This window comes from Abramis brama (assembly GCF_963993115.1).
Source record: "Abramis brama genome assembly, chromosome: 10".
In the NCBI taxonomy this organism is placed as follows: domain Eukaryota; kingdom Metazoa; phylum Chordata; class Actinopteri; order Cypriniformes; family Leuciscidae; genus Abramis; species Abramis brama.
Genome location: NC_139972.1, coordinates 33,736,784 through 33,746,594, shown reverse-complemented (window position 1 = coordinate 33,746,594; position 9,811 = coordinate 33,736,784). Strand labels below are relative to the sequence as shown.

At 41.2% G+C, this 9,811-nt stretch overlaps 1 protein-coding gene across 1 annotated transcript; it reads left to right on the top strand.

Annotated features, from left to right (window-relative positions):
* Nucleotides 1–1,489: 1,489 nt before the first annotated feature.
* Nucleotides 1,490–2,407, top strand: LOC311091041 (olfactory receptor 6N2-like; the record flags this gene model as incomplete). Its single annotated transcript, XM_084126772.1, has 1 exon — nucleotides 1,490–2,407. One exon carries the CDS (start codon nucleotides 1,490–1,492, stop codon nucleotides 2,405–2,407), a length of 918 nt encoding a protein of 305 aa, XP_083982898.1.
* Nucleotides 2,408–9,811: the final 7,404 nt, after the last annotated feature.

Sequence of the window (9,811 nt, the reverse complement as noted above, 5' to 3'; positions counted from 1 at the left end):
TGTAGTAACACTTGATTCATTACTAATGGGTTACCGTTACCTTATATTATACATTGCATTATTAATATTAATTATCAACCTGAATAGTTCTTAGTAGTCTTCAGTGTCTTAGAAGTCTTAGTCTTTGAAGGATGTAGTAACACTTGATTCCTTACTAGTGGGTTACCGTTACCTTTTATTATACCTTAAATTATGCATTATTCATGTTAATTATTAACCTGTATATATAGTAGTTCTCTGGTGAGGTCTGAAAAAAAACAGTAGTTACTGATTAGCTTTTGAACTACCACATTCAACTGAGCGCTATTACTTATTTCTTGTTAGTTAATAGTAGTTACTAGAATGTTAGTAGTGCATTACTCATTTGTTCCTGTGTAGTTATTCATTAATGAAGGAACAGTATTCTAAAGTGTTACCGGATTTAGCATTAGAAAAGGTAACATTTGCACACTTCTTACTTTACATAAACAACAAGACACAACACCAAGGAAATGCTGTTCACGAGAACGTCCACATGACTTCAAGCATGAACCATTCAACACTTTAATTAGGAGAGGTTCACATGCCACATACTACTAAATTATACACAGATCAATATCACTACCTGCTGGCGAAGGCTGTGTTAAGACATACATTTTGTAATTTAAAAGTCAAACACAACTGAGAACATGGTGTATGAATCTAGTTCTATAGTACCATATTCCCACTGACACTTTACATATATGTAAAATTTTAATTTCAACTAGAATACCTTTCCAAAGACTCACAACCTCATTATTGTGTCTGTGTTATCAGTACATTTTTAGTTACAAGATTTTTACCCACGTTTTTAATGTTTTTAGTTAAGGAAAACTTCTGGTGTGCTGTTTATGCAAATCAAGCAACCAAACCACAGCAGAGAGGTCTTCAGAGACTTGTTTTATGCTATATAAAAAAAGCATGTATGGTTATTCTTAGGTCTTCTAAACAGAGCACACATAGGCTAGACCTGATTCTCTGCATTCACACATTCTCTGAAGATAAAGTGATGGTAATGTCAGATCGTATCACAGAAGGTATTTCTGGTAATGCAATTTCATGTACATGTATATTGTTAAACTGACTAAATAATTCATATTCACATGATGTATTAAACATTGTGGCTAAATTATACAAAGCTGATAAGCATGAAAACAGTTGGTTACACTTTAAGGTTAAATTTGAAGGTGTCCTTGTTACAATGCAGTGGTGCAGAGTAATATTAATTAACTAAATGTACTTACTGTAGGGTTAGAGTTAGGATTAAGAATAGGTTTAGGGTTAGTTGTGTGTAGCTACTTGCATAATTGCATAATTTATAGTTATTACTATATTAACTACATGTAGCATATGTAACAAGGACACTGTAAAATAAAGTGTTACCAAACAATCTTTTTTTGAGGTAAAAATCATGTGAACTGTGTCTTCTTTCATCCTCAGGCCAATGAATCCATCCTTTGCTTAACGAAAAATGGAAAATGGAACATATTTTTACTTGATGTTGTTTGAAAATATTGGGTACATAAAATACACTTTCTTCAGTTTGGGAATTATTTTATACTGTGCTATTATATTCTTTAATGCCTTTATAATAATTGCAATTTGTCTGGAAAGGACTTTACACCAGCCCATGTACATTCTGATTGTATGTTTGTCCATCAACTCTGTGTTTGGAACAGCTGGCTTTTTCCCAAGGTTACTGACAGACTTGCTGTCTGATACACACTTGGTGTCCCGTGAAGCATGCCTCTTACAGGCTTTTGTCATTTATTCATATGCATCAAATGAAAATACAATATTAATGTTAATGGCATTTGACAGATATGTAGCAATCTGTAATCCTTTACAATACAACAGCATAATGACTCCCAGGATTTTATCTGTTTTAATAGCTATAAGCTGGATTTATCCAATGCTTTGTGTTGGTATTGCTGGTATTTTAAAAGCCAGACTGATTATGTGTGGTAACAAACTGTGGAAGGTTTATTGTCACAGCTGGGAAATTATCAAGCTGTCATGTGCAAACACTATTATTAATAATGTTTTTGGCTTTTTCATAGTGACCACAACTCTTATCATGCCTTTAAGTTTTATATTATATTCCTATGTTAAAATTCTTATCATTTGTACAAAAAGTTCACCAGAGTTCAGGAGAAAAGCATATCAAACTTGTATTCCACACATAGTGATCCTTTTAAATTTCTCTATTGCTATTTTTTGTGAGGTCACTCTGAGTCGGGTCACGACTTTGGATCTCCCTCTAAGCCTGTCAATTATTCTTTCACTGCAGTTTCTTATTGTACCACCCATCCTGAACCCTCTTGTTTATGGTTTAAATTTTCCTGAAATTCGCAAAAAAATTATATGTATTATAAAAGCATCCAAATAGATGTGTTTTTGATGTACACTGTAAAATCTAATTAGTTGGACTTACTTAAAAAAAGCATGCAAACCGATTGCCTTAAAAAAACAAGTAAAGTGAAATAGGAATAGAATGTGGTACTGACAAATGCTTAGCTAGTATAGTTCACTTACACAAGAGTTCTAGTAACTAAAAAAGAACTGTAGAGAGTACTTGATAATTTACTTTAAATAAAATATAATTGTTACCATTGTTGTGTTTTGCAGGCTGAATAGTGAAGTTTGTGTGACTCAAGTATGATCAATTGCAAGATTGTCACAAATATAGAGGGATTATATCAACACAATTAAAAGTTTCACAAGGTGTGTAGGACATAAGTGTTAGCAACAAAATTATAAAAAATCATTAATTGACATGAAATATATTATACATCATTCATTCATTCATATACATACATACATACATACATACATACATATATATATATATATATACTTCTCTTCCTTTGAAACCGAATAAATGATTTCTTGTTGCAATTGCTGCATCAATGGGAAGTGAATTACAATAGTATAAATGAAGTTCCAAGTGCCCAAAGGGATCACTAATCGCCATAATGGTGACTAAGAACATTTTAGGAAAATCAACATCAATTTATCAATTTAAGTCAGCTTATGTGATGTTCTCTCAAATGTATCAGTTGTATTAAAATTTCAACATTCAAGATAACTTTGGGAAATGAGTGAATGCAAACAGAGTCCATTAAGTGAAAAGTCCATTAATATTTTCCCCGCCTCAAAAACCACACTCAAACTAATCAATTAATCTGAACTTGGGTTCCCTTTCATTCGGTCACTCCTACGTCACGTCGGTAGGAGTTACCAACGAATTGGGATCACGCTAGGGAGACCAATTGCCTTCGAGTGAAACTAAAATGAGCCAATGAACATTGGCATGCAAGATTTGCATTCAGCGCCCCGCCTGCCAGTGCGGGTATAAAAGTGGAAGTGTGAGTGTAGCATGTCTGGAACGGACTCTCTAACACCAAAAGACCACACGACCACTCAACAATGAGATCCAATGTTTTTTTCTTTAATCTGTAAACAAATAGAGATCATCAGTGGATCAACGGGGCTTCAGCTTCTCTCTCTCTCGTATACACACATAATATTCATGGAGAGAAGCAACATTACGTGTGCTCATGAGCCTCGCGCACAGGTAGACTAAGGCTATTACCAAACTTAAACAAAAATAAATAAATAAAACACATGTAAATAAAATAATAAATCTGATTACCATACATTTATAATCTTCCTTGTGATACATCACATTAATACTCTTATTAATACATAGTATAGTACATTAATTGTATACTAGATTGCAAAACCATATGCATTAATTCAGATATTTGTATGTATTAATTCAGATATTTATATGTTATAACATGCTATGATGAAACAAATAATCAATTATAATACCATTTGTACAATCCAAAGAAAACACTCAAAGCACATTTAACAGCATACCATGTGCAGGCCGCACCACGTGCGTCACGCACGAATCTATGAATCTGATTCGTTCCCCTTTATAACACTCTTAATACAGTACATATTTATTAACAGTCAACCAGATCTCTTTTCTTTCACTAAACAGAACTAATTAAAGAACATACCTGTAAACAAATAGAGATCATCAGTGGATCAACGGGGCTTCAGCTTCCCTCTCTCTCGTGTACACACTAAGCATAAAATACTAATCAGTTAGCATCATGATGAATTTCATAAAATCGTATTGCTACACACTTCATCACGACCAACATGCTCAAATGATGAAACACACTCCAATTACACTTATTGAGCGACAATTATGCCTTTAGACAATAAACATCATCATACCATAATATTCATGAAGAGAAGCAACATTACGTGTGCTCATGAGCCTCGCGCACAGGTAGACTGAGGCTATTACGGATCGCATGAGGGGAAACCCCAGTAGTGTTCCATCGATGACGCTCCCTCCCCAAACAAAACACCCAAAGAAAAGTTCTGCTATTTTAACACTATGTTCTCTTGCTCATGAACAATAATCTGAACAAAATTTTGTGAGGTTCATTAAGAAAAAACTTAGTATAAACAAATTAAAGAAAATAATACAATGTAAAAAAACAAAACAAATCAAAGAATAATTCACACCAGTTACATTCTCCACCCTGAACTTCACAAATTTTGACTTATACAGGGATTGTATACACTGGAGCTATTAGACCAACTGTTATCCAGAACATGGTGCAACAAAATGTTTCCCACTCACAGGGAAGGTGCGTACAGCAGGTTGATCAGGCCCACTGCAATCACCCGCAAAAGGTGCCTTAAACACCATTCATCTCAAATGAAACTTCATCTTGGATCTGGAACAACAAATGTGCTTAAAACGCACTGACTCACGGAGAATTAACCTTACAACGAAAAAAAAATAATAATATTGTAATACAATGCAATATTCTAATACAATAAATTCTCATTTCAATAAAGATCTTACAACCCCACCAACTGGATTCAGTGTTCTGATAGATTGAGTCATGTTCTCTATCAATCTGTTGACAGGTTTCACCATTCTACCCACTCTGGTTCGAACTCTCATTTCTCCTTGACCAGGGGGTGGCTCAACAACTCCAGCAGGTGAAACACAACGGTCATCATGGCCTTCATCTGGAATGACTACATTGCTAAACTCTTTGGTACAATCATCTTTTGACGCCAACTGCTCCTGACCCAATGACTCAGGGACTACATCCAGTGACGCAGCACTATCAGACCTGCAGGACAACCTTTGCTGAGGATCCTCAGAAATTGTGGTTCTTTCCACCCAACTAGCAACTCGATCAGACACAGAACACATCTCAGATGCAGAACCAACGTCATCCAAGGATGCACTCCTGCTTCCAAGGACAGATTCACCACCATCCCCAGGTGATTCAGGACCTCCCAACTCGAGCGGCAAGAAGTTAGCTTGCAATAGCAAATTACGATGAACAGTTTTCTCTTGGCCCGTTTTGGTGTTACGAATGCGAAAAATATGGCACTGGGGGTTCAACGCAACTACCCTATAGGGCGTGGACTCCCACTGGTCTGCTAATTTTCTCTTCCCACGTTCACCTTTGTTGGCCAGGAGAACTTGATCGCCCATGTCAATGCTACAGCCCTTCATCTTCCTGTTGTAAAACTCGGTCTGGCGTTGCTGACTTGCATCAATGTTCCTCTGAGCGACAGTCAGAGCCTCTTTCAGGTCATCTCTCAACCTTTTCACATACTTGTCGTAATCAACAATGTCACAATCTCTCTCAACATTACCAAACATCACATCCACGGGTAGCTTCGGGATTCTACCAAACATTAGGTAGAATGGAGCGTAACCCGTGGACTCGTGCGCTGTACAATTGTACGCAAAAGTCAGTGTCTGAAGCAGCTGTGACCACTTTTCCTTAGACCTTGGCGGCAGTGCTCTGACCATGTTGCCCAAGGTTCTATTGAACCGTTCAACATGGCCATTACCCATGGGATGATAAGCAGTTGTTCTGGACTTTTTTACCCCGGCAACCTGCAGCAACTCTCGGATCAGTTGGCTCTCAAAATTAGCCCCTTGATCCGAGTGGATCCTGTCAGGGAAGCCGTACACACAGAAATATCGGTCCCACAGCTGTCGGGCTACCTGCTTTGCTGACTGGTCACGACACGGAAAGGCATGTGCCATACGGGAAAAATGATCAGTTACGACTAACACATCCACATTACGGCCTTTGGAGCTTTCTGCAGTCCAAAAATCTATACATACTAGCTCCATTGGGCTTGACGTTTTAACGCTCTTCGAGCGTTTTACTGACAACACAGCGCTTGCAACACTTAACGTACCTACGAATGTCGCGTTCCAATCCGACCCAGAAGAACCTTTTCCTTGCCAGATGCATAGTTCTACCTTGGCCCTGGTGCCCTGCTTCATCATGGACGCCTGTCATCACCTGCGTGATCAAAGAAGATGGAACAACGAACTGTAACCGTTTCTTTCCCGCAAGGTTATCTTTGCTTATGCGATACAGTACACCATCAAGTATCTTCAACTTGTCCCATTGCTTTAAGACTCTGGGCACCTTATACGTCTCACCAGCACGCTCACGACGTGAGGCTCTCTTGCCCCTATTGAAGTAAAACAGGACCCTGGACAGACAAGGATCGCACTGTTGCCTATCTCGGAGTTCATCTAAGGAGAAGACAGGTAACGGGCACTGCCCAGGAGGCAACAAATTCTGGGTGTCTTGGGCAATCCAGGAGACTGCTCTCGATTCAACTCCCGCTTCCCAGTCACTGTGACCTTCTAACACTGCAGACACCTCGGCACTGGAAAGCGGACCACGGGTTGGCGTTACATAAGGAGGACATTCAGCACTCTGGATACCAGCACTAAGCCTGAATGCATCCTGCACTGTGTCTTTCTCACACTGTTCTGCTTCCTCAAGCAATGCAGTGTAAGGCTCATTCAACAGCATCTGACTAACCCGGTTATGGACAAAGGGTTGACGACTTAAAGCATCGGCCACTATGTTCTTACTGCCTGGAATTTACTTGATGCTGAAACGATAAGGCGCCAACTCGGAAACCCATCTCTGCTCACATGCGTCAAGTTTAGGCTTTGTAAGGATGTAAGTTAAAGGATTGTTGTCCGTCCAAACAACAAATTCATGGCCTTTCAGCCAATGGCTGAATTTGTTGCAAACGGACCATTTCAAAGCCAAAAACTCTAAGCGGTGAGCAGGATACTTTGCCTGAGCGCGCGAAAGGGCTTTGCTAGCGAAAGCAATCGGCCGAGCTCTAGTCTCACCCTCTGCGATCTGCGATAACACAGCGCCCACCCAATCCATGGACGCGTCAGTGGACAAAATAAATGGGCGACTAAAATCAGGATGTGTCAGAACCACGGAATTTATCAGAGCGGCTTTTAGCTGCTGGAAGGCCCTACTGTGCTCCTCTTTCCAGTCACTAGAACTCAACTTCCTGAACACAGCAGCACCCTTCTCAGGAAGCTTCTTGCCCCTCGGCGCGGCTGTCAAAGAAAACAGGGGTTTCGCGATGGTAGAGCAATTTTGGATGAACCTCTGGTAATACAACACCATTCCAAGGAATGATTTAATCTTCCTTTGGGATGGTGTTACCCCATCCTCCATCATCAAATCAGCCTCCGTCACTGCTCCTATAGCACTAACCTTGTCTGGGTGGGTCACTACTCCTGAACCGTCAATAATGTGCCCCAAGAATCGCACACACCGCCGGAGGAAATGGCATTTTTTAGGGGCTAGCTTTAACCCGTGCTCTCTGAGCCTACCGAACACCATACCGAGTGTCTTGATTGCCTCGCCCTCATCTGGCGCGTATACAAGTAGGTCATTCAGATAGCAGAGTAGTGTCAAGAAATTTTGATCGCCAAAGATATTTGTCATCAGGCGCATGAAGCTAGCGGGGCTATTGCACAACCCTTGCGGTAAGCGATTAAACTCGTAAAGACCCATCGGTGTTGTGAAGGCTGTAAGATTTTTGTCTTCCTCCGCCATTGCGATATTATAAAAACCGGAAGTGAGATCCATCGCGCTAAAGATCACGTTTCCACCCAAGGCCGCCAAGCAGTCTGCTTGGTGTGGTAAGGGGTGAGCGTCCTTGATGGTCCGGGCATTAAGCCAGCGGTAATCGACACAAACACGAAGATCACCGCTTTTCTTCAATACCAGGACCAGCGGAGACGCCCACTCACTACATGACTTCCGGATAATCTCTTGCTCTTCCATCTCAGAGAGCACTTTTCTCAGTTCCTGATACTGAGCCGGAGGAACGCGCCGGTATGGAAGTCTGAACGGGCGGTTATCTGATAGGTGAATCCTATGGACAAACTCTTTGGCCTTACCACAATCTAGCTTGTGTTTAGAAAACACATCTTGATGTCCCTGAATTTACAGGCCGGGAGTCTGCCCCACACAAGGTGTTCGTGCTGAGGCAAAAGTGTAACGGCCTGAGTGAGCTTAACAGTACCGACAACGTTTGGGATACTACCACCCTCCCATCTGTTATGCCCAGACAGCATACTCAAAAAACGCTGAATCTCTGGTTCCCCTGTAGAATTTGGCTGATTCATGACACGCCAATAACTTTGAGATCGCTTAAGTTGACTGAGAACGTACTTGATCACATTAGTACCAATAATGAACTGGTCTTTTTGCCCTGGTACGACCAAGGTAGGCACAATAACCGAATGACCATACACATGCAACTTTAGCTGATGGATGCACTTGGGCTTGACCCGAACACCACCACAACCGACAAGCAAAACATCAGTGGGAGGCTGAACAGGCTCAAGGGTTCCGCATGCATCCAACAACCTGCGCTCAGTTTCCTCATTAATAGTGCATGCCATAGAACCAGTGTCTAACAGGCCTTGGCAAGTGACTGTATCATTCACCAACACATCGGTATAAAACAAACTGTCAGCTTTTTCCAGCTTTGCAATGTCTTGGAACAAAATTATACTGTCACATGACTCAACCTGATAATGGCTGCTATAGATGACCATTGGGTCATCTTCACTGATGAGAGGCTGACCTTCAACACTCACATTGCCCCCTCCCCAATGTGAGTGATCTAGTTTCCCTGATCGTCACCAGTCTGGGCCACAGCTCGGCCAGCAACCTTGCGACACTCCCTACGTTGATGCCCAATCTCTAGGCAAGCAAGACATCTTTTTTCTCTCATACAGTGGGAGCGAGTCGAGTGAGATCTGTCTCCACAGACTTCACATGAAAGGGATCGATACCACTGTGATGTTCGGGGACGTGGTTCTGAAGCAGGTAGGGTCGTGCGCTCCAGCACCCTTTCTAACATTTTCAGCACACGCTCTAAACTACCCAATTCTGCGGCTTCACTTGTTTTAGGGTGTGGGACTGCAGTACACGATGCAGAGGTTACACCCATACTTTCGCTTCCTACTGCTATTTGAGTGCTGACAGGTTTTTCAGCAACAACAGCCTGATTCACAGCAACTTTAGGTGCAGACGGAACCAGCCTCCGAGATTTAAAGTCTCTCTCATGCTCGTCGATAGCCTCTTGGACCTCCTCAGTTGACCATTTGCTTATGGGCTTGCACCTAAAAACACTGGAAAGGTCAGGATTGGGACAGTTCCTGATAAACATCATTGCAATCTCTGAGCTCATATTTTCCATCTTTCCACCACATCTTTGCAGGTGAGCATCTGCTAGCTCGGCTGACCCAATAATCAACAGGGTGCTCGTTAGGCTTCGGCTGTGTCGCATAAAAATCGGCTAACGGCTGGCAAGAGCCAGGGCTTTCGCTAAAATAATGCCGTAGTACCTCACAGACAACCTCAGGACAGAGTACTGC